Source organism: Lissotriton helveticus, chromosome 4_1 (assembly GCF_964261635.1).
Source record: "Lissotriton helveticus chromosome 4_1, aLisHel1.1, whole genome shotgun sequence".
Classification (NCBI taxonomy): Eukaryota; Metazoa; Chordata; class Amphibia; order Caudata; family Salamandridae; genus Lissotriton; species Lissotriton helveticus.
This window is the reverse complement of record NC_136063.1, coordinates 1,538,073,469-1,538,101,436: the sequence shown is the minus strand read 5'-3', so window position 1 is coordinate 1,538,101,436 and position 27,968 is coordinate 1,538,073,469. Positions and strand designations below refer to the sequence as shown.

General features: G+C 44.8%; 2 protein-coding genes across 6 annotated transcripts in view; one reads left to right on the top strand and one right to left on the bottom strand.

Annotated features, from left to right (window-relative positions):
• Positions 1-3,203, top strand: part of CXCR6 (C-X-C motif chemokine receptor 6) — a 37,666-nt gene extending 34,463 nt beyond the window's left edge. The window contains exon 2 of the mRNA XM_078688153.1: positions 468-3,203. Coding sequence (XP_078544279.1) covers positions 493-1,551 — 1,059 coding nt within the window. The 5' untranslated portion in view covers positions 468-492 and the 3' untranslated portion in view covers positions 1,552-3,203. The remainder of the gene's footprint in view (positions 1-467) is intronic.
• The window catches only part of FYCO1 (FYVE and coiled-coil domain autophagy adaptor 1), an 825,109-nt gene that overhangs the window by 169,741 nt on the left and 627,400 nt on the right, over positions 1-27,968 (bottom strand). The window lies entirely within an intron of this gene.

The following is a 27,968-nucleotide window of genomic DNA, read 5'->3' as shown; positions in this document are numbered from 1 at the left end:
ATTGTGACTGAGATATTTGTGTTGTGTTGTCTTTTGGAACAACCTTCAGACCATCTCCATTCAACTAGGTTGTGAATGTTCAATACAGAAGGCTTAGGGATCCATATTTCTAATGGCTTGTGGGAAAGACCCTGACATATAGGACATATTGTTTTATCATTATTGGTGACATTTCTATAACACAGATCAAGTCATTGCGGAAGCATAGCTCTTCGCAGGATAATAGCTCAAGCAAAATGACATACAATTATATAATGAATGAGGACCACAATCATTAAAAACATGGACAAGCCTTTACTGAACTGAGAGTCAACAGAAGCATTTTCAGGCGTATACATCTTTAGGCACATATGTGTTTGTATTTAATCTCTAGCACATTTTAATTATGTATTCCCTGTTTGTAGCAGCTGTAGAATTCGGATGTATATTTAATAACACTTTCTTATTTTTGTTTTGTGAATGACCAGAAGCCGCACTTAAGATAAAGCAAGCATGGAGTACGAATACTATGAGGAGTCTGAGGCCAGACCTCCCAACACCACGATGGAACCTTACATTCCTGATCCTGTTATCCATTCCCTTCTTACCAGCTTTCTGCCATGCATGTACACGATCATCTGCGTTTTTGGACTGGTGGGTAACTCAATGGTTCTGGTCGTTTTCATCTTCTACGAAAAACTCAATTCCCTCACCGATGTGTTTCTGATTAACCTCGCCACAGCTGACATCCTGTTCCTACTCACTCTCCCATTCTTGGCTTATTATGCCGCACGCACATGGATTTTCGGCCTCATTATGTGTAAATTCATCTTTGGCATGTACAATATTAATCTGTATACATCTATGTTGACCCTCACATGCATTACAGTTGACAGGTTCTTCGCCGTTGCGCAAGCCACCAAGGCCCGCCGATTGCAAGAAAAGATCCGTCTTTGTGGAATAGTCACCTGCTTTGCAGTTTGGACAATCGCCATCCTATTTTCAATTCCACAGTTTATATTCTGTAAATTATCTGAACATGAAGGCAAGGTTTACTGCAGCCCAGACTATAATCCTCATCACGTTGGACAGGTGGTGCGTGGATTTCAAATGACGGCTGGATTCTTTCTACCTCTTTGCATCATGATCATCTGCTACTCTATAATCATCAAAACCATAATCCATGCCCGTGGGATTGACAAGCAGAAGTCCCTGAAGATCATATTTGTCATAGTGGTTGTGTTCATTGCCACTCAGTTGCCCTATAACATTATCCTGCTAATTTCTATCATCGAGAGTGGGTTTCACCTGAACACTCATTTCGAAAGAGCTATGATCATCACTGAAACCCTGGCCTATGTTCATGCCTGCCTCAACCCCATCCTATATTTTTTCATTGGAGCAAAATTCAGGAAAACATTGAGGAAAATTGTGAAAGAGGCTTGGTGTGTTAAACATCAACGAGAAGTTAGCAGTCAATTTAAATCCTCTGATGACCCCTCAAAAACATTTTCAGCTTCAAATAATATAGAGGCCACAAGTATGATCCACATGTCTCAAGTGCACAGTTAACCCCTTGAATAAGGGCTGGGAGGTAATTTTGATAGGGGAGTTGCATTAGAAAAGTAGCAGAACTTGAAGGAGTGCTTTTTAGTTTGTTTCATCATTTTGAAGGAATGCTAAAGTGGAGCAAAGGGCCCTGTTGTGAGCTAATTTTCCAGTGCAGCACAGTGTGTGCTAAATAGTGGTTACTGACAGGTAGCGTACTAAGCCACTTATAGTTTGGTGGTGTCATAATAAAGATACAGCACTAATGTGAGGTAGTAGGTCGTAGGGGCCACGGGTGCCAAGGGGCGCCTCTGATGGGCCATGAACTTCTACAGTGGCCCATGGCGGCCCAATGGCACTTACTGGGTGACAATGGAGGCCTTTGGAGTTCCGTGGGTGGGCTTCATGGCTACCAAATATTTACAGATGCTGTTGATAATTGTCTGACAACTGAAATAGTTAAGGTATGCATTAGAATCTTAGCCAAGAGTGGTAACCATTTATTGCAGAACTAGAAAGCCAACTAGTAAATGTGTACAACACGGAGTTGGCCAATAGCATCAATTAAGTGTCCACTAAAAACCTGGCAATAATAGCATTTTCCCAGCTCTTACAAAAGGCAATGGGCTAAAGTTGCAGAGTTTTGGGTACACTTGTGTCTTTAACAACAGCATCTAGGGATTATCAACTTTGAACATGATAACTAGCCAATATCGTCAAGCGTTATGGTTTTGATTACAACCTAGGCTTGGAGACTCAAGATAGTAAGAGTGCACTGGATACTCAGAGAGTGGTGTTTGCATCAAATATTTAGAGGGACATCGGCAATAAAGAATGAAGCATTAAGTGTATGGGCGTACACGGAGACTTGACCATAGCCATCAGTTATATAGCTGTGGACTAAAATGTTGGCCAGTCGGGTGAAAATTACAAGAGTGAACGGCATATTTGACCAATGAGGTGAAGGCAATAGATGTGCACAAGAGACACAGCTAAACACAGCATGTGTTTAAGTATGAACTAGACGATTTGTAAAAACATCAATGGTTTAGGTGAGACTCTGCCCAGGACAATTGGACAATATCAGGAAATATGCAATTTTGTGGTGGAGAACTGACCAATAATATCAACGGTGTAGGTATGCAACGAGGGGTTGTAATCTCTTATCGACAATTATGTTTTGCATTATGTTTCGGCTTCTTTGTTCACTTGTCCCTATGCACCATTAGTTATCCATCTCCTTTTACCAAAGCTTGTATTTAAGAGCTACTTGTCCTTAAGCAGTCCCTTGATGAATGTGTTCCTGAGGCTGAGGGAGGTCCTTGAACTGTAGGATGGTGAGGAATCAGATACTAATAATGTTGTATAGTTTTTGGCTTTGGGACCTGTTCAGCTAAGTTCAAATACCTGCTTCGACACATGAAAATTGTGTGATTCTGGGCAAATCACAATCTTACCTGATCTAAAATTATATAAATGTTTTATATGTAATGCTACTTGGGTATTCACTGTTGACTCTTATTTGTCACTGACTATCGAGGGGATAGGATACCCATTATTGTACACTTGATTAAGCTCATATGTATATATGTCACTGGTTGTTTTATCCCACTGCATAGAACGATAATAAAGTTTGTTTGCAAAAAACTTTTAATAAATAAATAGTGTAAACCCGCTTGATGTCGTCCTCCTACTCCCCGTTTTTATGTACATTGCTTCTGTACTCCACTATTAGGCAGGCACTATGTAAATATATGTTCATACATACATAATGACCGTGATTCTTCACAATACGAAACATTGTTTAGTGCTAAAGTTTTTTCTACCCAAGCACAAAATGTTTTTTTTTGTATCCAGTTCAGCTAGCGGCAAGACACCCTAAGATATACGTGCGCTGTACAAATCGCAATAGCATAACATAACATATTGAAACCTCATTTACAATATTTTAATGGACGATGCCTAGACCACAGCGGAAACTGTTTTAGAGTCACAAGATGGAGGTGGCAATGGTACTCTGCATTTGAAAACTTTAATTTAGTAATATAAAACAATTGCAAAACAATGACAGTTTTCTTTTCATATTATTTTATAAGAAAAACACATAAAGCTGTTGTCCGACAAAGGCATTACACCCTCACAATGGGGTGCTAATATGTTTCAGTCATAATTTCTTCTTCTTATTGGCAAGTTTTAAGCGGTAGTACACTAGAGCAACACAATCTGAAAAGACAATTGTTTAGATACGATTCTTGGTGTCAGATCGGTGCTCACCTGGCCGCTAAAGCCAGGCTGCAATCTCTAAATAACAAAGCCCTGACTTGAATTTGATCTAAAGCAGGTGATAGGTGGCACAATGTATTGCCCCTTTCTGCTTCCTTGTCAGTGCTTTCCAATGTTGAGATTAGGGCTTACAGTTGTTTGCCAAAAGGCCTTCAAATACGGAACCACACACCAGGCTGGTGCAATCTTCACACACTCTTGACCAAGGGAGCCATAAACTCAAGTAATGCCAAAAAAGTACTAACTGCGGGTTCTAGATGCCTTCATTGGATGGGCTGGACCAAGATCTCTGCAGATAGGACAAGATTTCCATGTCAAGCAGCCCTAAAGACGATTACTGCTTGTCCTCGAGATCTTCTTGTCACATTAAGAGCTCACAGCAAAGCATTTGGTCAAAAAGAGGGTGCATCCTTAAAGATTTGTAGTTACCCAGTTGGCGCATTTCTACACAAATCCAACTTTCTCTTTGGTGCAAGTTTCCATCTGTAATAGAAACCTGTAAAAAATTGCCCTCCGCCAATAAGACAGCAGAGCTGTACAGGGTAAAAGGCAAGCATTCAGTCAAGGAGTGCTATAAGAGATAGCTGGCTACTGGTTTGCTACTTTATTGTGTTCTTCAAAGTGGTATATCTTGAACTCTTTCCTAAACAGGGTTGGAGCTGTCCTGGCGTATACAGGGATGTTGTTTCATATCCCGGCTTAATAGATGGAGAAGGCCAGCTGCCTCGCGTGAAAAGTTGGCCTGGTATATGATGTTCACTATTCTAGTGAACACCTTGCACCAGTCCAAACAACCCTTATGGTGATGGTTGTAAGTCAACCTTATAGACCAGCTATCCTAGTCATCATCATATTAATCTTTATTTCGGCAATACATGCCATAAAAGACAAACATACAGTCATAAAAAAATCATTTGTCATTGCGTTAAAAAACATTAAAAACAATGTTCAGTTTCAGCTGTCCAAGATCTGTGCAACAGAAGATACACAACAGTCAGTGGCCTCTACAAAAATCAATTGAATAGATTTCCTTATAGAGTGCATGTGCATTAGCAATTTTAAATGGTATTTAGCACGCCCATGCGTTTGAGCCACACCGCCGCCAGATATTTTGCAACAGCAAAAACAACTACAGATGACAAATCCGTTTAAAAAATGCGGAGGGCTTGCATACAATGTGTGATTCGCATGTTTTTACACAAGGGCACCAACCGGTACCTTCTCATTCTCCGATATGCAGGGCAAAAGAACATGATATGTACTTCACTCTCAATATCACAACTGCAGTTGGACCAATTTTTCAAAGCAGATGGAGACCAATTGCATGTGAAGGCTCTGGTTGGTAGTGTACCGTACCTCCACTGCAAATACAGCTTCCTTGTAAAGACCGGGAAGATAACATCTAGGACAGTCTCAAAATGATAAACATCTTTTACCTGTAAAAAACAATCCGTTAAAGTGCCGCTATGAGTACTAGATATCGAGGCAGTTAATTTACTTTCATAAAAGAGTTTGGACAGACTTTTTTGTGGGATTCTAGGGCAAGCTATTTCAGGATTATACCACATTTGCGGGAGGCCCAGCTTGATAAATTCATCTTTGATATAAGCTAGCCAAGGAATTTTCCCCGCATTAGTTGTATTTAAAATTTCGAATAATTCCTGTCTGTAATCAGAGAGCTCTGGGATACTCCATAACCTCCTCCAAAACATTAAAGGCTTCAAGCCCACCACCTCATTAATCCTAGTGGTAGCGTGGACAGAACAGTCTTAGGCTCAAAGACTCTTGAGGGCGAGTAAAGCCAGCTGTTTTACCATATGTAACCCCTTGAATATCAAATGAAAGGACACCACACAGGATATATATAAAACATATATGTATTTATTTACTAACACACTCCTCTGAACTCTTTATGAGATCAGAGGCAAAAGGGGTTGGTTGGCACGGCGCACTGCTTGAATGGTGAGAGTTGAAGGTATCTGGAGTTTCTAGAGTTTTATGGGAATATCTAGGTGCACCAGCAGGTAGCGTTACTGTCCTGGAACGCTGGTGATAGAATATGGGGTCATGTGCATTACCTCTCGTGTAAATGCATCCCTGCTATCTGGGCACACTAATGGTGGTTCAAGGTTGAATAAACAACCGACTCCGAATGTTGTGTTCCAGTTAATTCACTGTTTAATAAACAAAAGTTTCATGTTTGATAATGTCTCAAGGTTTTTTTTAAATTTTCAAAGAATACATTCAATCAGATGAAGTTTCAATTGGTCAATAAGAGCTCCGATGCATTTCGGGCTGGGATCGCCCTTTCTCAAGGAGCGCTGTGGAATGAATACAAAATACGGGCACATCAATGTTTAAGCGAAAAACGCATGTGTAAATTCAATTACAAGGTGTTAGGCAGGTGTAGGGCTGGTGGTGACTCGGTGAGGGAATCTTACATGCAAGCATGCATACCGGTTTGTGGGTCACAAACGGGTGTTGTGAGAGATCAGGATGAAAAATGACTACGGAGAGTGAAGGATTAAAGATGTCATGCTGTGTGTGAGTGCGCATAGCGGAACACGGAACGAATTATTTATGTGACTAGAGTGTGTTAGTTAACGCGATTAGGTCAATCATGCGTGATTTAATATTAAAGAAAAGTGAAATCGGAAAACTGAAATCGGAAAACTGTGCCCCGTGTGAAAACGGGACTTACGTATTAGATTGGAGTCCCAGTTTGCAGGAACCTAAAAACAGAATGGCGACCGTTAGCGGTATAACCTTAAGGGTGTGATGAGGATATGTGAGGAAGTGGTGGCAAACTTACGTTTGTGAAGATTAGTCTCGCATGAACACGGGCTTATTCATATTGAAGGCTGGGAAGCAGCGGAGTCTGCGACCTCCGTGCAGGATCAACCGGAGTGCTGCAGTGAAGCTGACTTACACAAACAAGGTGTAGTTAGAAGAAGGACTATGGAATCATGCATTAGCGTGGCGGCCATATTGGAGTAGGGTGTAGTGAATGTTAACCCATAGGGGAGTGATGCTAATAAAAGGGTTACAGTGAGGAAAACATGCGTTAGTCCGAACTACTTATTGGCAATGCGTATGATAAGTACCACACAGGGTACTATAAATAACAGTTAAATTCGAGGCGGTCATTGAGACCGTACGGCTTCATGGCCTGGAGTCTGTAAATCCATGATGTTTCTTTTTGTAGGAGTGTCTTATTCGGATCTTTACCTTCCAGCTTAGGTACCATCTCTAGGACTAAAAACTTCAGTTGCGCAATATTGTGGGCCGCTTCAATGAAGTGGTTAGCAATGTTCGATTTAGTGTTCTTGGTTCTGATATTGGACTTGTGTTCCGTGATGCGGGTTTTAATTTTCCTGGATGTTTTGCCTACATAAATCATGCCACATGGGCATTTCAACAGATAGATTAGGTTGCATGAGTCGCATGTGGCGTTCACTTTTAATTTTATGTCAAAGCCCTTCATTGGGTGATTGATGGTGTTCCCTTTTATAATGTTATTGCAGTTACTGCAATGATGACACGGGCGGGTGCCAGTGTATGTCCCATCTTCCAAGATTTTTTTAGATAAAGTTTCTTTGATGTTTTGTGCTCTGGTATAAGCAAAAATCGGGGTTTCTTTGAATAAATCTCCGAAATCAGGTTCTGAAGCTAAGATGCGCCAATGCTTCTTGATGATTTTTTTGTATGTTTGACTTGAAGTAGAGTATTTACTGACAATTACCGTTCTGGTGTGTGTTGTCTTTGGGACGCTTTGAAGAGCTTGGGAACGTGAAATTGCAGATGCCTTTGTAAGTGCCTCATCAATAATTTCTTTGGGATAACCTCTTTCGGAGAATCTGGTGGACATAATTTCCATTTGTGTTTTGCTTGTTGCTGGGTCTGACACGATGCGTTTTATTCTCAGCATTTGGCTGTAGGGCAGATGTTTTTTTAGGGAGTTTTGGTGGAAGCTCGTGAAGTGCAAGGTGTTGTTGCGGTCGGTGTTTTTCCGATACAAGTCTGTTTGCAGGCCTCGGTCGGTGGATTTGATGAGTACATCAAGGAAAGTTATTTCATCACTGCTGATGTTCCACGTGAGTTCGATACGGTTGTCTTTGGAATTCAATAATTTTAATGACGTTTCTAGGTTTTCTCGTGTGTCCTTCCATATAAAGAAGAGGTCATCTATGTATTGAGCATAGAATTTGAGGTTGTCCGTCCAATTGCTGTCAGAGTAAATGTAGTTGGTTTCGAATTCACCCATATAGATGTTCGCGTAGGTGGGTGCTGCGCAATTTCCCATAGCCATCCCTGACAATTGTAGGTACCAGCTTTGTTCGTGTGAGAAGTAGCTATGGTAAAGGGTAAAAACCATAAGTTCCATAAGGAGAGTTTGGAGTGGTTCCGCGATGTCGCTGTTGAGCAAAGCTTTCTCAATAGCTTCGATGCCGCCTCCATGGGGAATGGAGGTGTAGAGACTCTTGACGTCGGCTGTGCACATGATGATGTGTTCATCTTGGTCTATGGATGTTTGAGACAATTTGATGAGGAAATCAGTCGTATCTTTAATATAACTTTTCATATTGGTGACACTAGGTTGAAGATACCGATCAATAAATTTTCCAATCGGTTCATGGATTGAACCTCTGGTGGAGATGATTGGGCGAAAAGGTGGGTTTGTGAGATCCTTATGTATTTTTGGTAACATCGTTATGGTGGGACATTTGGGATGTTCCACTGTCAGAAATCTTTTGGTTCTTTCATCAATAGTTTCTTCGTTGAGTGCCTTATTGATGATGGTCATAAGGTCTGTCTTGAATTGGTTAGTGGGGTTCCCACTTAATGGCATGTAGGTGTCTGGGTCATTTATGTGTTCCATGACTCTTTGGTTGTATAGGTCCGTGTTTAAGATCACAAGGGCCCCGCCTTTGTCTGCTTTCAAGCATTTAATGGAGTTGTTGTTGGCGATTTTTTCTCAGGGTGGCTTTATCCTTGGTGCTTAGGTTTTGGTGACTTCTTTTACGGAAATTTATTTTGGAGATGTCTTGTTTCACCAGAGTTTCGAACGTGTCTATGCTTTTGTGGCTGCACCGATTGGAAAATGTATTGATCGGTATCTTCAACCTAGTGTCACCAATATGAAAAGTTATATTAAAGATACGACTGATTTCCTCATCAAATTGTCTCAAACATCCATAGACCAAGATGAACACATCATCATGTGCACAGCCGACGTCAAGAGTCTCTACACCTCCATTCCCCATGGAGGCGGCATCGAAGCTATTGAGAAAGCTTTGCTCAACAGCGACATCGCGGAACCACTCCAAACTCTCCTTATGGAACTTATGGTTTTTACCCTTTACCATAGCTACTTCTCACACGAACAAAGCTGGTACCTACAATTGTCAGGGATGGCTATGGGAAATTGCGCAGCACCCACCTACGCGAACATCTATATGGGTGAATTCGAAACCAACTACATTTACTCTGACAGCAATTGGACGGACAACCTCAAATTCTATGCTCGATACATAGATGACCTCTTCTTTATATGGAAGGACACATGAGAAAACCTAGAAACGTCATTAAAATTATTGAATTCCAAAGACAACCGTATCGAACTCACGTGGAACATCAGCAGTGATGAAATAACTTTCCTTGATGTACTCATCAAATCCACCGACCGAGGCCTGCAAACAGACTTGTATCGGAAAAACACCGACCGCAACAACACCTTGCACTTCATGAGCTTCCACCAAAACTCCCTAAAAAAACATCTGCCCTACAGCCAAATGCTGAGAATAAAACGCATCGTGTCAGACCCAGCAACAAGCAAAACACAAATGGAAATTATGTCCACCAGATTCTCCGAAAGAGGTTATCCCAAAGAAATTATTGATGAGGCACTTACAAAGGCATCTGCAATTTCACGTTCCCAAGCTCTTCAAAGCGTCCCAAAGACAACACACACCAGAACGGTAATTGTCAGTAAATACTCTACTTCAAGTCAAACATACAAAAAAATCATCAAGAAGCATTGGCGCATCTTAGCTTCAGAACCTGATTTCGGAGATTTATTCAAAGAAACCCCGATTTTTGCTTATACCCGAGCACAAAACATCAAAGAAACTTTATCTAAAAAAATCTTGGAAGATGGGACATACACTGGCACCCGCCCGTGTCATCATTGCAGTAACTGCAATAACATTATAAAAGGGAACACCATCAATCACCCAATGAAGGGCTTTGACATAAAATTAAAAGTGAACGCCACATGCGACTCATGCAACCTAATCTATCTGTTGAAATGCCCATGTGGCATGATTTATGTAGGCAAAACATCCAGGAAAATTAAAACCCGCATCACGGAACACAAGTCCAATATCAGAACCAAGAACACTAAATCGAACATTGCTAACCACTTCATTGAAGCGGCCCACAATATTGCGCAACTGAAGTTTTTAGTCCTAGAGATGGTACCTAAGCTGGAAGGTAAAGATCCGAATAAGACACTCCTACAAAAAGAAACATCATGGATTTACAGACTCCAGGCCATGAAGCCGTACGGTCTCAATGACCGCCTCGAATTTAACTGTTATTTATAGTACCCTGTGTGGTACTTATCATACGCATTGCCAATAAGTAGTTCGGACTAACGCATGTTTTCCTCACTGTAACCCTTTTATTAGCATCACTCCCCTATGGGTTAACATTCACTACACCCTACTCCAATATGGCCGCCACGCTAATGCATGATTCCATAGTCCTTCTTCTAACTACACCTTGTTTGTGTAAGTCAGCTTCACTGCAGCACTCCGGTTGATCCTGCACGGAGGTCGCAGACTCCGCTGCTTCCCAGCCTTCAATATGAATAAGCCCGTGTTCATGCGAGACTAATCTTCACAAACGTAAGTTTGCCACCACTTCCTCACATATCCTCATCACACCCTTAAGGTTATACCGCTAACGGTCGCCATTCTGTTTTTAGGTTCCTGCAAACTGGGACTCCAATCTAATACGTAAGTCCCGTTTTCACACGGGGCACAGTTTTCCGATTTCAGTTTTCCGATTTCACTTTTCTTTAATATTAAATCACGCATGATTGACCTAATCGCGTTAACTAACACACTCTAGTCACATAAATAATTCGTTCCGTGTTCCGCTATGCGCACTCACACACAGCATGACATCTTTAATCCTTCACTCTCCGTAGTCATTTTTCATCCTGATCTCTCACAACACCCGTTTGTGACCCACAAACCGGTATGCATGCTTGCATGTAAGATTCCCTCACCGAGTCACCACCAGCCCTACACCTGCCTAACACCTTGTAATTGAATTTACACATGCGTTTTTCGCTTAAACATTGATGTGCCCGTATTTTGTATTCATTCCACAGCGCTCCTTGAGAAAGGGCGATCCCAGCCCGAAATGCATCGGAGCTCTTATTGACCAATTGAAACTTCATCTGATTGAATGTATTCTTTGGAAATTAAAAAAAAACCTTGAGACATTATCAAACATGAAACTTTTGTTTATTAAACAGTGAATTAACTGGAACACAACATTCGGAGTCGGTTGTTTATTCAACCTTGAACCACCATTAGTGTGCCCAGATAGCAGGGATGCATTTACACGAGAGGTAATGCACATGACCCCATATTCTATCAGAGGCAAAAGCACATAACAAGTTACTCTTAGAAATACTTTAAATAGCACAATTTACAGTTAGGCCCTAGGGGCGCGTAAAACCATATACTAAGTAAGTGGTATAAGAACCACGACTCGGGAAAAGGAAAGGCATAGGGCCTAGAGAATCGCTGGGGCTACACTATCTGAACCTTAGGTTAAGAGTAGGAGGCCACAGGCGGCGCGTGCAGTGTCAGTACACTCACGCAAGAGTCAATAGAAAGTCAATGGGAACTTAAAAAGGTAAGTAACGAAGATTTAGGACACTTCCGGTCTAAATAGGAAGATACAACTAACAAAACTAGACACTAGGATAGTCAATCCCTACAGGAGCACCGAAGTACTCGCGTTACCTCACCCACGGGCTGCGGATGCATAGGTGTCAAAGTGTGTCGGGTTTTCGCGTTGATTCCTATGGAGCCTTGGAAGAAGATGCTGCAGGCGACCAGGAGGAAGATGTCCGGGTGGATCCAAGGGTGGATCACAGTTGAAGAAGACCTGAAAGCAGAGGGGACAGAGTCTAGGTCACTAGCCAGTGACCGGGTGGAACCAGGAAGGAACCAGACGTTGTCAAGGAGCAATCAGGTGCTGTCGTGAAGCTTGTCTTTGCAGCCACGCGGACCAGGAGGCGCCGAGGATGACCAGGTGCTGGAGAGGAGCTGTCCAACGAAGGTTCTCGCAGATGGAGGGCTCGACTTCAAGATCAGAGCCAACAAGCCTAAGCCAAGGCAACCCAAGCAGGATACACAAAAGGCTTCTGGTGCAGACCAGGAGGGTCTCAGGTACTTCACCTCTGCAGGGAAGCAAGGGCCCGTCTGGAGCAACCAGACCAGCGATGGATTTTGCAAAGGATCGTCGTCACAGGGCTACTAGCCAACTGGCCCGCAACCGGGACAACGCGTCGAGCAGAACACAAGCAGAAGGGCCCCACGCAGATCTTGTGGAGTGTGGAGGGCTGGTCTTCGGTGCAGGTGGAGCTCGTTGTCGGGGTGTCTCAGTCCCCAGGGCACAGCTTCGAGGATGCTTCAGGAGCTGCGCTGTTAGCAAGTTGAAGACTTTCCAAGTTGCCTGGTTCCATGGGTTCCGACGCCTTCTACAGGGCTCAGCTGTGCTGGAGTAGTGCAGTGGGGTCAGAGAGGTCCGGGAGTCGAGGTCTTGTCAGCCTCTGTGCTCGGGTTCCGGCGGGAACGGGGACAAAGCAAGCCGTCGAGTTGCTGGATGGTGCCTGGTTGCCCAGGGTGGTCACTCCTTGGCTACAAGGGAGATTCTTCAGTCTTCAGCTCAGGTGAATGTCGAAGGGTCCAGAGTTTTGTTTCAAGTCGATTCCAGGATTAATCTAAAGTCCTGGGGTTCAGCTCCACTCTTTATACAACTAAAAGGGGCTGGATTACTTTCTAGGTCCCTCCTATGGGTGGGACCAGGAAGGGGGGTGGTTACACCCCCTTTCCTTTGTCCAGTTTCGCGCCAGAGCTGAGGCTGGAGTGCCCCAGCACCGGTTTGAACTGGACTATGCATAGAGCACCTAGTGTGCCCCAGGCAGTGTCTCAATCTATTCAGCCCTCCCTGTCCCAGTACACAAAGTCCTGTCTGTGGTGGTGCTCGCACCTCTCCAGGCATGAAACCTATTGTCCAAACCTCCGTGACTGGAAGGACTCCCAGCAGCAGGAGGTCAGACTTGTGTCTGTGGCAGCAGCGTCCATTTTGTGACGCTGGGGCTCTGGTTAACTTTAACCGGGATAGTCAGCAACAACATGTCTTCTCCCTCTAGAAGGGTGGAATGCTACCACCGTCGCCAGAATTGGCGAGGGGGTAGTATTCCAAAACGTATGACACCTTACACAACATGTTTCGATAAAGCCAAACCAAAGTTAGCATTCAACCGCCAGGATTATAATGCACTTAAGAGTATATGGTATGGCAATATCATAGAACAGCTATAAGGACATGGTTCCGCAAGCTGCAGACAGGCTCAGCTCATGCTAGAGCACCATCTCACACATAACCAAGCACTCTGCCTCCAGGATTGTTAAGACCTGCCATAGGAGTGACTTATAGGTTACTGTGTGTCTATATTTAAGGGTATATATAGGAATACTATACCTAAGCAAGGGGTGATTACACGACCTTGCCCCAGCTGAGTGATCAGCCAGTTGTGTCAGTTTGAGTGGCCAGCCAGGGGTGGCAAAATACATGCTGCAGCCCCTGGTAGGCTTTGGTTACACCTATGCCCTGAGTACCTAGGGTACAGTTCTACAGGGGCTGACAAGGTGAACCAATTCCCAATTGTGGATGTACCTAGAGTACATGGTGTGAATTTAGAGAGAGTGCATCTGGGCTGTGGGTCTGATTAGCAGGCCCACAGCCACATCTAAGTCGAAAACCAGTAAAGCAAAAGCAAAAAGTGGGGGTGACCATAGGAAGCAGACCCTACTCTCCTACACAACCCCCGCCCCAAACCTAGGGACATTAAACTAACCTTGAGCAGTTGAGTCTTAATGTTCTAAGTAGAAATATCTGGAGAGTCCATCTGCATTGCCATGGCCAGTCCCAGGTCTATGTTCCACTGTAAAGTCCATCCCCTGTAGGGAAATGGACCACCTAAGAAGTTTGGGATTTTCACCCTTCATCTGATTTAACAATAGGAGGGGCTTGTGGTCTGTTTGAATCTTGAAGTGAGTGCCAAACAAGTATGGCCTCAGCTTCTTCAGAGCCCAAACCACAGCAAAGGCCTCCCTCTCTATAGCTGACCAACGTTTCTCTCTAGGGGTCAGCCTTCTGCTTATGAAAGCAATGGGCTGGTCTTGACCATCTATATTCAGTTGTGAAAGTACAGCTCCCACACCCAACTCAGAAGCATCTGTTTGGACTATGAATCTTTGGAGTAATCTGGACATTTCAGAATAGGTGCAGTACACATGGCCTGCTTCAGGTCATCAAATGCCTTTTGACAGCTAACTGTCCACTGAACTTTCTTTGGCATCTTTTTGGAAGTTACATCATTCAGTGGTGTCACAATGGACCCATAGTTTTTCACAAACTTCCTGTAGTACCCAGACAGGCCCAAGAAAGCTCTGACCCATGTCTGGGTGATTGGAGGAGTCCAGTCTCTGATGGTCTGGATCTTGCTCTCCAGTTGTTGAACCTGACTCCCACCTACCAGGTGGCCCAGGTACACAACCTTGCTCTGCCCTATCTGGCACTTAGTGGCCTTGATAGTGAGGCCTGCCTTTTGCAGGGCCTCTAAAACATTCCTCAGGTGGACCAGGTGATCCTCCCAGGTGGAGCTAAAGACAGCAATATCATCTAGATAAGCTGCACAATAGTCATCCAGTCCTGTGAGAACTTGATTCACCAGCCTTTGGAAAGTGGCAGGTGCGTTTTTCAAACCAAAGGGCGTTACCAAAAAATTGATAATGTCCTCCTGGGGTCGAAAATGCTGCCTTGGCTTTTGCATCCTCAGCTAATCTGATTTGCCAGTAGCCTGCTGTCAGGTCAAATGTGCTCAAAAACTTGGCAGAAGCCATTCGAAAATGCTGTCTTGGCTTTTGCATCCTCAGCTAATCTGATTTGCCAGTAGCCTGCTGTCAGGTCCAATGTGCTCAAAAACTTGGCAGAAGCCAATCTATCAATGAGCTCATCTGCCCTGGGGATGGGGTAGGCATCCGTCCTAGTGACAGCATTGAGACCTCTGTAGTCCACACAAAACCTCATCTCTCTCTTACCATCTTGGGTGTGAGGTTTTGGCACCAGGACTACTGGACTGGCCCAAGGGCTCTCTGAGGGCTCAATAACTCCCAGCTCCAACATCTTTTGGACATCTGTCCTAATGCAGTCCCTGACATGGTCAGGTTGCCTGTAGATTTTACTCTTGACAGGCAGACTGTCACCAGTGTCCACCTCATGGGTGCACCAGCTTGTCTGACTTGGGGTCAGGGAAAACAGATGTCTGAAGGACTGAAGAACTTGTCTGCAGTCCTGTTGCTGATGTTCAGAGAGGCTGTCAGCAAAGACTACACCATCTACTGAACCATCATCAGGGTTCTGAGTAAGCAGGTCTGGGAGAGGGTCACTCTCTTCCTCCTGCCCTCATCTGTAGCCATGAGCAAGCCCATGTCTGCCCTGTTGACAGATGCTTTAAGTCTGTTGACATGAAGCACCCTGTGGGGGCTTCTGGGAGTCCCAAGGTCCACCAAGTAGGTGACATCTCCCTTCTGTTCAACTATTGTATGGGGTCCAGACCATTTGTCCTGGAGTGCTGCTGGGGCCACTGGCTCCAACACCCACACTTTCTGTCCTGGCTGGTACACAGTCAGCACAGCCTTTTGGTCATGCCAAGCTTTCTGAAGTTCTTGGCTGGCCTCAAGGTTTTTGGAAGCCTTCTCCATATACTCAGCCATCCTGGAGCGGAGACCAAGTACATAGTCCACTATGTCCTGCTTAGGCTTTTTGAGAGGTAAATCCCATCCTTCCTTCACAAGACATAGGGGTCCTCTTACAGGATGCCCAAACAAAACTTCAAAAGGGCTGTAGCCAACCCCCTTTTGTGGGACCTCTCTGTAAGCAAACAGAAGGCAGGGTAAAAGGATGTCCCATCTTCGCCTCAGCTTTTCAGGTAACCCTTCTATCATCCCTTTGAGGGTCTTGTTGAATCTTTCCACAAGCCCATTGCACTGTGGGTGATAGGGGGTGGTGAACTTATAGTTGACACCACACTCCTTCAACATTGCAGTCAAATATCCTGACATGAAGTTTGCACCTCTGTCAGAGACAATCTCCTTTGGAAACCCCACTCTGGAGAAAACTCCAAGTAGGGCCCTTGCCACAACAGGAGATGTTGTGGTCCTCAGGGGAATAGCTTCTAGATACCTGGTGGCATGATCCACTACCACCAGTATAAATCTGTGCCCAGATGCTGTTTGGGGGTCCATTGGTCCTACAATGTCTATCCCCACTCTTTCAAAGGGTACCCCCACCACAGGTAGTGGTATGAGGGGGGCCTTTGTCGTGCCACCTGATGTGCCACTAGCTTGGCAGGTAACACAGGAGCGACAAAACTCCTTGGTATCCTCTGACATATGGGGCCAGTGAAAGTGAGGGACAAGCCTGTCCCAAGTCTTGTTCTGGCCCAAGTGTCCTCCTAAGGGAATATCATGAGCGAAGGTAAGAAGGAAGCCCCTAAATTGCAGAGGTATAACCAACATCCTGGAAGCACCAGGCTTGGGGTCTCTAGCCTCTGAATAAAGGAGCCCATCATCCCAATACACTTTATGGGTACCTTGAGCATTCCCAGCAGCCTCAGCAGCAGCCTGCTGTCTGAGGGGTTCAAGAGAGGAACAATCTAATTGTGCCTGCCTCAGATCTGCCCTTGAGGGCCCCCCTGTCCCAAGAAACTCAACCTGATCAGGCTCAAGCTCTTCTAGGACAGTTCCCTCTTGGATCTCAGAAACATCCTCCTGGGAGGGCTGATCCTCAACCTGAGGCAGGGGGGGAAGACACTGCCTTAACCCTCTTGCTCTTTCTCTTGGGTAGTGTCTGGTCTATTGTTTCAAGATCCAGCACTGGTTCAGGTAAGCACTTTTGGGCCTGTGACCTGGTCACAGCAATGACATGTGCTGATATTCCCAGCATTTCTGCATGGGTCCTGTACTCCACCTCATACCAAACTGAGGATTCAAGATCATTACCTAACAGACAATCTACTGAAAGTTCTGTACTCTCAACAACTCTTTAGATGGAAGTTACCCCTCCCCAGGAGAAGTTAACAACTGCCATACTATGGGAGGTAGTGGCATTGCTAGCGTTGGTCACTAGGTAGGTCTCACCTAGTATGATCTGTTCAGGGTCCACAAAGTTAGGTGTCACCATGGTGACACTGGCACAAGTGTCCCTGTAGGCCTGAGCCATCTTGTTATTAATAAAAGGTGTCTGTCTGTACTTGCTCAGATTATGGGGACTTACAGTATAGGACATTACTATGTCCCCATCACAGAGAAGAACAGCCTGAGTTGGTACTCTGACTAGTCCAGAGTCCACCTCAGTTCCCAGGGTCAACCCTACTACACCCTTTTGCTGGGACCCACCACTAACAGCTGGACTAGGGGGAACAGTTGCCTTAGGGGCAATGGTGGTTGGTGCTGTGCCCTTCTTGGTGCACTCACTAAACCAGTGAGAGACTGATTTACAGTATCCACACCAGGGCTTCTTTGGACCTTCTTGTTTCTGTTTGTTCTTTTTGGAGCCACCCTCCCCCTGTGCCTTTTGGGGGCCTGGTGAGACATCTGGTCTTTTTGTTTCTGCTCATAACCCTTCTGGTCTGCCTTTTTCTGATCACCCCCTTGGTTCTGGTTTTTCTGCTTGATCCTGGTTCTGACCCATTTCTCTGCCTTCTTTCCCAATTCTTGGGGAGAGGTCAGATCAGAGTCAATCATGTACTGATGCAATAGCTGGTTTTGACAGTTGCTAAGGATTTGCTCTCTCATGATCAAATTATACAATCCTGTATAGTCCCTAACTTGACTTCCCAATAACCAGCCTTCCAGAGCCTTAGTGGCAATATCAACAAAATCAGTCCAGTCCTGAGTTTGTGTCTTCTGGGTATCTCTGAACATCAACCTATACTGTTCAGTGGTTAGGCCAAACCCATCAATCAGAGCACTCTTCACGACAGAGTAGTTGTTAGCATCCCCATCACTAACTGTGAGGAGCTTATCTCTACCTTTTTCAGAAAAGGAGAGCCATAAGATTGCTTTCCACTGACTTTGGGGTACCTGCTGCACTTTGCAGGCCCTCTCCAAAGCAGTAATCCACTTGTGGATGTCATCCCCTTCTTTATAGGGGGGCACAATCTTGCTTAGGTGTCTACTTTCATAGGACCTATCTTTATCCTTAGGGATATTTCTGCCACCAGTGGGTTCTAACCCACTCTCTCTATGCTCTCCAGCACGAGCAAGCTTCTCTTTGGCCAGGGCAACCTCAAGTTCCTGCCTCTCAATCCTAAGAGCAGCTTCTTTCATCTTTGCCTCATGTTCCCTTCTCTGAGGGGAGGTCATCCCTCTCTGAGCAGGGCTATGCGAGCCATTTGAAGCCTGAGAGTGGAGAGAGTCCCTGGAGTGGGACCTCCCTCTTCTCTGCCTCTGGTTAAGCCCACTTGGAGGTCTGTATGAGGGCTGCCCATACTGACTCCCATGTATGCTTAGGTTAGCCTGGCTAAGTCTTCTGACTGGGACCTGGCTGTTTGTCTCAGGATCAGAATCATCTTCTTCTACCCCCTCTTCTTCTTCTGGTACAGGAGTATCAGTATTATCATCAGAAGAGGGAAAGACTTCATCTGCACTACCTGTGTCACCTGTCTTAGGTGGCTGTTGAGCATCATACTCTTCTAAGAGCTCAACCAGGAACTTGAGGGTCGGTTTGAACCATGTTTTAGCCTTCTAGAAGTACACAATTGTCTCAATTCTTGGAAGGCTAAGGCTTCATATCTTGAAGCAGTCCTCAAGGGATCTACTTCTTCAGGCAGAGAACCACTGGGGTTCACTGGATGAGACATGGCTTCTAGTGAGGTGTGGTGTTGCACCTACCTACACTATTTGTTTTCCTACAGAACCTTTCTAGAAGTTGTAATCAGGGTGTGCTAGGCCCAGGCTTCTACAACAGCTAAGTTCAGTAGAACTTAAGTATACTAAGATTTGATTTTATATGTACCAATAGGTACCTATGTGATCTTTCAGTTGATATCTCAAGATTACAAGTGGTAAAACAACAGCAAGCTCTAATCCCAACCGCTGCACACCAATTTGAGAAGTTGGTCTAGTATATGATGTTCACTATTCTAGTGAACACCTTGCACCAGTCCAAACAACCCTTATGGTGATGGTTGTAAGTCAACTTATAGACCAGCTATCCTAGTGGTAGCGTGGACAGAACAGTCTTAGGCTAAAAGACTTTTGAGGGCGTGTAAAGCCAGCTGTTTTACCATATGTAACCCCTTGAATACCAAATGAAAGGACACCACACAAGATATATATAAAATATATATATGTATTTATTTACTAACACACTCCTCTGAACTCTTTATGAGATCAGAGGCAAAAAGCACATAAGTTACTCTTAGAAATACTTTAAATAGCACAATTTACAGTTAGGTGTGTAAAACCATATACTAAGTAAGTGGTATAAGAACCACGACTCGGGAAAAGGAAAGGTCTAGGGCCTAGAGAATCGCTGGGGCTACACTATCTGAACCTTAGGTTAGGAGTAGGAGGCCCACAGGCGGCGCGTGCAGTGTCAGTACACTCACGCGAGAGTCAATAGAAAGTCAATGGGAACTTAAAAAGGTAAGTAACGAAGATTTAGGACACTTCCGGTCTAAATAGGAAGATACAACTAACAAAACTAGACACTAGGATAGTCAATCCCTACAGGAGCACCGAAGTACTCGCGTTACCTCTCCCATGGGCTGCGGTTGCATAGGTGTCAAAGTGTGTCGGGTTTTGGTGTTGATTCCTATGGAGCCTTGGAAGAGTTGCTGCAGGCGACCAGGAGAAAGATGTCCGGGTGGATCGGAGTTGAAGAAGACCTGAAAGCAGAGGGGACAGAGTCTAGGTCACTAGCCAGTGACTAGGTGGAACCAGGAAGGAACCAGACGTCGTCGAGGAGCAATCAGGTGCTGTCGTGAAGCTTGTCTTTGCAGCCACGCGGACCAGGAGGCGCCGAGGGCGACCAGGTGCTGGAGAGGAGCTGTCCCACGAAGGTTCTTGCAGATGGAGGGGTCGACTTCAAGATCGGAGCCAACAAGCCTAAGCAAAGGCAACCCACGCAGGATACACAAAAGGCTTCTTGTGCAGACCAGGAGGGTCTGAGGTACTTCACCTCTTCAGGGAAGCAAGGGCCAGTCTGGAGCAAGCAGACCAGCGATGGATTTTCAAAAGGATCGTCGTCACAGGGCTACTAGCCAACTGGCCAGCAACTGGGACAACGCGTCGAGTAGAACACAAGCAGAAGGGCCCCACGCAGATCTCGTGGAGTGTGGAGGGCTGGTCTTCGGTGCAGGTGGAGCTCGGTGTCGGGGTGTCTCAGTCCCCAGGGCTCAGCTTCGAGGATGCCTCAGGAGCTGCGCTGTTAGCAAGTTGAAGACTTTCCAAGGTGCCTGGTTCCACGAGTTCCGACGCCTTCCACGGGGCTCAGCTGTGCTGGAGTCATGCAGTGGTGTCAGAGAGGTCCGGGAGTCGAGGTCTTGTCATGCTTTGTGCTCGGGTTCCGGCGGGAATGGGGACAAAGCAAGCCGTCGAGTTGCTGGATGGTGCCTGGTTGCCCAGGGTGGTCACTCCTTGGCCACAAGGGAGATTCTTCAGTCTTCAGCTCAGGTGAATGTCGAAGGGTCCAGAGTTTCGTTTCAAGTCGATTCCAGGATTAATCTAAAGTCCTGGGGTTCAGCTCCTACCTTTATACAACTAAAATGGACTGGATTACTTTCTAGGTCCCTCCTATGGGTGGGACCAGGAAGGGGGTTGTTACACCCCCTTTCCTTTGTCCAGCTTCGTGCCAGAGCTGGGGCTGGAGTGCCCCAGCACCGGTTTGAACTGGACTATGCATGGAGCACCTAGTGTGCCCCAGGCAGTGTCTCAATCTATTCAGCCCTCCCTGTCCCAATACACAAAGTCCTGTCTGGGGTGATGCTCGCACCTCTCCAGGCAGGAAACCTATTGTCTAAACCTCCGTGACTGGAAGGACTCCCAGCAGCAGGAGGTCAGACTTGTGTCTGTGGCAGCAGCGTCCATTTTGTGACGCTGGGGCTCTGGTTAAATTTAACCGGGATAGTCAGCAACAACATGTCTTCTCCCTCTAGAAGGGTGGAATGCTACCCCCATCACCAGAATTGGCGAGGGTGTAGTATTCCAAAATGTATGACACCTTACACGACATGTTTAGATAAAGCCAAACCAAAGTTAGCATTCAACCGCGAGGATTATAATGCACTTAAGAGTATATGGTATGGCAATATCATAGAACAGCTATAAGGACATGGTTCCGCAAGCTGCAGACAGGCTCAGCTCATGCTAGAGCACCATCTCACACATAACCAAGCACTCTGCCTCCAGGATTGTTAAGGCCTGCCATAGGAGTGACTTATAGGTTACTGTGTGTCTATATTTAAGGGTAGATATAGGAATACTATACCTAAGCAAGGGGTGATTACACGACCTTGCCCCAGCTGAGTGATCAGCCAGTTGTGTCAGTTTGAGTGGCCAGCCAGGGGTGGCATAATACATGCTGCAGCCCCCGGTAGGCCTTGGTTACACCTATGCCCTGAGTACCTAGGGTACACTTCTACAGGGGCTGACAAGGTGAACCAATTCCCAATTGTGGATGTACCTAGAGTACATGGTGTGAATTTAGAGAGAGTGCATCTGGGCTGTGGGTCTGATTAGCAGGCCCACAGCCACATCTAAGTCGAAAACCAGTAAAGCAAAAGCAAAAAGTGGGGGTGACCATAGGAAGCAGACCCTACTCTCCTACACCTCGTGTTTCTTTTTCATACTTCTTACCCACCAGTCAGATGGTGTCCTGGCTGTTGGTGTGCCAAGAGCCACCAGGGATGGGGAGCATGTTTGCAAGATGAACAGGGTCTGGTCATGATAGCTTTGTCAATGAAATTGATAGCACTAACCCTGGCAAGGAGAATTGCACTTCTATCTGAATAAATGCATCACTTTGTATTGATGGCCTAATTTTTTCTATTTCTGGCCAGGATTTTCTTGGGACCTGTCAAAGGAGCTTGAGAAACGTTATCCTGGTAATTAACCTTCCCCTTGCCAAGGTAGAGAAAAGACAACCACCTCTTTAGGGTGATACTTATAGTTGATTCAGGGCTGTTCTCTTGACTTTCAAGAAACTCTAGCATAAATTATTATTATTAAATTATTATTATTATTAAAAAACATTTATAACGCGCACTATCACCATCGGTTTCTTGGCGCTCATTGACAGGTGGCGTGACCCAGAAGCAGGAGGTTTAGTCATATGCGGCTTGGAAGAGCAGGGTTTTTAGGAGTCTGCGGAAGCAGTCATACTTAGGGCAGAGACGGAGCGAAAGTGGAAGGGAGTTCCACGTAGAAGGGGCCAGGACGGAAAAGCTCAGGCCACCGTGCTTTTTCCTTTTGAATCTAGGGACCTCAAGGAGGTTTAATGAAGCTGAGCGAAGAGCTCTTGTAGGGATATGACGGGACAAGGCCGAAGAGATAAAAACGGGAGCTGCGTCTGATAGGGCCTTAAAGGTGGTGCATGCCAGTTTGAAAGTGCAGCGTTTGGAAACCGGGAGCCAGGGTAGACTGCGAAGAAGGGGAGTGACATGCTGATGCTTGGGCTGGTGGAAAATCAGGCGAGCAGCCTGGTTCTGCACCAGCTGCAGTCGTTGAAGATGGCATGCAGGAATGCCAGCATAAAGAATGTTCGCGTAATCGAGTCTAGAGGTGATTAGCGCAATGACAAATGAAGCACAAGTTTTTGAAATAAACAGTTTGGATATCCAACCAGAGGTCACTTGCATTAAATAAGAATGTTTTTCTTAAGCACAGCTCCTAGTAACGGTATAAAATGGCATTACACAACTCCCTCTATTTTATACTCGTATTCCTACGAACACACATGATTCAGAAAGGTAAATACACACATGTATATTTAGTTACATGTACACACCTCTGCACTCTTTAGCTATTTGCAATTTCCAAGTGGAGATTTACACTTATGTGCGGACATGCATGTGGAGTGTCCTGCGATTGTATTTATGACTTCAAAGAATAACTACAAGTAACTCTACACCCGTATTTTATGTCCTGCTTAGTTGGGGGGATGTCGATAAAGATGGAGATCTCTGTCTGGGAAAGTGTAGGGAAAAGTTAAACGTTATTAACTTGATATTTTAAGTTAGTTTCAAAGGTAAACTAACTTAAAATATATAATATTTTCAAATATATATTATTCACCTGGAAATATTAGTTAAACATTTTCATAAAACACAATAACGTCTCAAATTTAATGTGTATTAAATAAAAACATGATTTGTATATATTAATGAAATATATATTAATTTTAAGAAATAATTAAAACAAATATATTGCTTACTCTTACTAATCTTTTTATTTTTGTATAAAAGTTAGAAAACCGGGTAATGAGTTACATATTTAATTAATTTAAAAACGTTCAATTATTTTTCAAAGAACATTTAAATCCCGTATATGACCACGTACCTAACCAGAGTGGAGACCACTGCCTAGAAGATGGTAATCACTGTTTGGGACGGTATAGGGAAATGTAATAATGAATATAATTTATTTTTAAATAAAAGAAAACCTTTTAATGTATGGTATAAAAGTACATTCACTTAAAACATATATCATTAGCCTGAAAATATTAGAATAGCATTTTAAAACACATAACACCTCAAATTAAAAGATTATTAAATAATAACAATTTAGATTTATTAAATAAATGTATATAAATACATTTTTAAACAATAATCAAAAAATATTACTTACCCTCACTAACCTTTTTATTTAATATTTTTTAAAGAAAGTTTACACCACTTTATAAATTTCCCTAAATGCCTTCCATTTATTACTAAGCATTGCCTATTTTCCTGCCACTTCCCCTTGTCCCTCCCATACTTACAACAACAAAATATACCTATGTGTGCAGAGGTCATAAGTGACCTCTGAAAGAAAAGGCAGGAGAAGCAACCGTTGTCAGCTATATGTTTGTGAATTGTGTTTTGTAATACATGAGTAGTACTACTGTAATATTACTTTATGATCTATAAAAGACAATTATGATAATCTGGCCCAACCTTACAGCAAATATACCATCCTAGATTTCAAATCTCCACTGATAAAAACAATACACCTATGTGTGGACCCCTTAGCTTAGATGAAAGTGCACAAACAACACAAATACTTCTTATTTTAATTTTATTTCAGGTTTCCTTCATAGTTTTCAAAGCAGATGTCCAGTAAATTGTGGCTAGCATTTTTTAAATAAATATTTTGATTAAACTTTCATGAAGAAACGAAAAATAAAAAGGCAGTACTTTGCAATCACATGGCCGGTGAAGGGCCGTACACCATTAGATCACTCAAGGAGGCATATTCAAAAATGATATCATCAAGGGCACTGAGTAGTTACGAACAATACATTTATGAGGGCGTGGCCAAGATGGCAGTGAGTGCGGACGCAGGGTCAATTGCTCCGCACCAGGCCCGCCAAACAATCCTGCAAAATACTTGCACTAACCTGCCATATGTAGCACCAAAAGCTGCAAGACACCTCCAAGCCACGGAGTCTGGTTGAGAGTGACCCGGCCTTCCACGCTGGCCGACGGGATTGTGGGATTGCGTTTGTCCCCAGTGGTAAACTATTGCGGAGGGAGGAGCCCAGCATCGAACATTCCACACTTCCAGTGAGTGGGCCATGCCTTCCACTCGATTCTGATCTGCACTGCAGTGATCGGGGTCAGGCTACGCTAGGCTCGGAGATGCTCTGGACCTACAGACGCCTACGACTACAGAAATCCGGGGGCGGGACGCGTGGCGGCCTCGCAGCATTCTGGCACGCGATTGATAGCGGGGGCTGCTGGGATCCCCACATGCTACAGCCAAAGTCTCCTGCAGGCTCGTCGTAGGGCACGAGAAGGAACAGAGGACTTACACAGTGCAGCGGTATGCACGGGAGGGGGGCTCGAAGTGCTGTGATCGCATAGCTGAGGCAACAGAAGGCAGTGAGGCACACGAATAGGACACCTGCATGGGGTTGCTTCCCGAGACCACCCTTCCTCCCACAACGACAAATTTTGGAGCAGACTAACCAGGCCCCTTTATGGAGAGCGCCTAGTAATCCTGTGCAGGAGTCCTCAGGACTAGCTCACTGCACATTCGCTGCCTGCACTGGGGAAACAAAGTGATGGGTGAATCCCGGAACCAGGTCTTAATCAAAGGACTCACGGGTGGGGTCGGGGGAAGACACACACTGGATCCCTGCAGGGAGGCTTCACCTGGGGGCTCGCCTGCTGTGTTCACCAATCTTACAACCACTGAGCGTGGCCACCCCCATCCCTTTTCTTCAATTCACCGCTCTAAAAGAAGTGGAGGACTTAACGCTGACACCACGTGACCGCTCCTGCTATCAGAACGTCTGGAGGAGCCAAGACAGCACCGCCCGATCCAGGAATGTTCTTGGTGCGTCTGGTGCTCGCTCCCTACATCCCTCCACACGTACTACCATTATGGATTGTGCCCTATGGAAATAGATGCGTAATCCTAGTCCTTTGTGATTCTGTTAAGTGGGACACACGTACATTGCTAAGGATACCACCCTCATAAAGAGTTACACTTATATTACCAGTGGTAAAATATAGGACAGAGTGCCCGGTAATCCACTGGATAGCGCACACCCGTACTCTAAGATTTTTTCTCATGTGTCAAAGGAATCATAACCTTTACAATGAGAGCCGGATGATCGTGGCCCGTGGCCAGCCCGCGTACACCCCAATAATTGAATGATAGTTTTGGTTCTCTCGAGGGGGCAATTATTATCACTTCTATTATTCATCCACACAGCGTCACAGCTCAAAGACGTGAAATGGGAAATCCTAGAACAGACAAGGCGCAGTCTCAGCTGCCCAACTCAACATCTCAGGAATCAGGCACAGAAAACACTGTGCAATCAGTGGCCCTGAATCTTTGGATCACACAGATCACTTGTGTCGGATCAACAAACTAATGGCAGTGCTATTGGACATTAAATCCACATTAGGCCCCAAAATAGACTTGCTCTGCGTCAAAATGGGGTCCTACTATTTGGATGTTAAAAAATGCCTCCGGGATCATGAGATACAATACTCATTGCAATATCCTGCCAAGTTGAGCATTCGACATAAAGACAGTACCTTCTTTTGCTCTACTCCCGAGGAGTCCTGGATAGATCAGAACAGATTCTTACATGCCCCACCTACAGCCTCGGTAGACCCCCGACAAGCATAGAAAACTGCAGGCATACGCAGAAATCTAGGAAAGGGGTGGGTGCAACGACCGACAGCAAGAGAAAGGGAGCAAGCCATCCAACAGGCTGAACACGTGGGTAATCTTACATGTTATGTTATGTTATGTTAATTTTATTTATATAGCGCATGGCTACCCCAGCAACGGGGCGTCCCAGCGCTAGTGGACATATCAAGAGATGCAACAGCGCGGCCGGTGGGAGTGAGTTAAATGGAAGAGAGCAACCAGGTTTTGATCTGTTTCCGGAAGAGCATGTGGTTGGTGATCCCCTTCAAGATCCGAATCTGATACAAACCCAGTACTCCAATTAACAGACTCACAACACGCAGAACTACTGGAAGGAGTCACTAGTCACCCCACAAACTGCAGAGGAGCTTGGGTGACTTCACTTTGCAACAATCAAGGGGAACATGTAGAGTGCTGCTTGTGCATCATTAACACAGGGCCTGGCGTGTCACACTTTGGGCAACAACTGCAAGAATGAAGCATGGTAAAAGCAGGCATTAAGTGATATGGTGGCCATCGTGTGGCTGAATACGTCGAACTGCTATGCCATCACGCAAAATAAGTGGCTGATAGAGCACCCATATACATTTGTCTCTCTTTTATCTCTCTGCTCATTTACTGCTTAATTTTTACATATCATAGTGTTGATCATACTTCTCTCCACTCTCTTTGTTTAATTGCATTTCAGTGCAGATGGCCTATTGCCTGTTGGCAAGCCAACCAGGGGTGGGAAGTGGGGTTTTACAAATGTTTATTACAGTCTGCCCGTTGCGCTATGCCAAACATGATATGCAACATGTGTGCTATTGCCGTAACAAGAATCAGGGGGTAGGCACTGGGGAGGCAACCTGTAGGATAAGGGAAGTAATTTGGATGCAGTCATATTTCCTCACTTTTAATCTCCAACAAAATAGATGGCGTGCAATAATTACCTTTTGTTAAGTTGGAATGTTATGTTATGTTATGTTATTTATTTCTTCTATAGCGCACGGCTACTCCAAAGGAGCATCCCGGCGCTTTAGCGAAGAAAGCTTATGCAGAGTGACAAACATAACAACTAAAAGCTGAAAGAAAAGAAGAAACCAGAAAGAAACCCTATACAGAAAAGAGCCAAGTCTTTAATTCCTTCCTGAAAACAAGAAGATTGCTTGCCCTTCTTAAAGCCAAAGGGAGCTCATTCCAGCCCCGCGAGGCCAGGTAACGAAAAGCCCGGCCTCCAGTTCTGGAGCGCTTAATGACCGGTACAGCCACTTTGGCCAATGAAGCAGAACATAGAGCCCTGCTAGGCTGGTAAAAAGAAAAACGTTTCCCGATATACTTGGGACCAATACCGTGAAGGGCTTTGAAAACAAGAGTGAGGCTTTTAAAGAGGATCCTCTTAGAGATGGGCAACCAATGCAAAGCTTTTAATAGCTC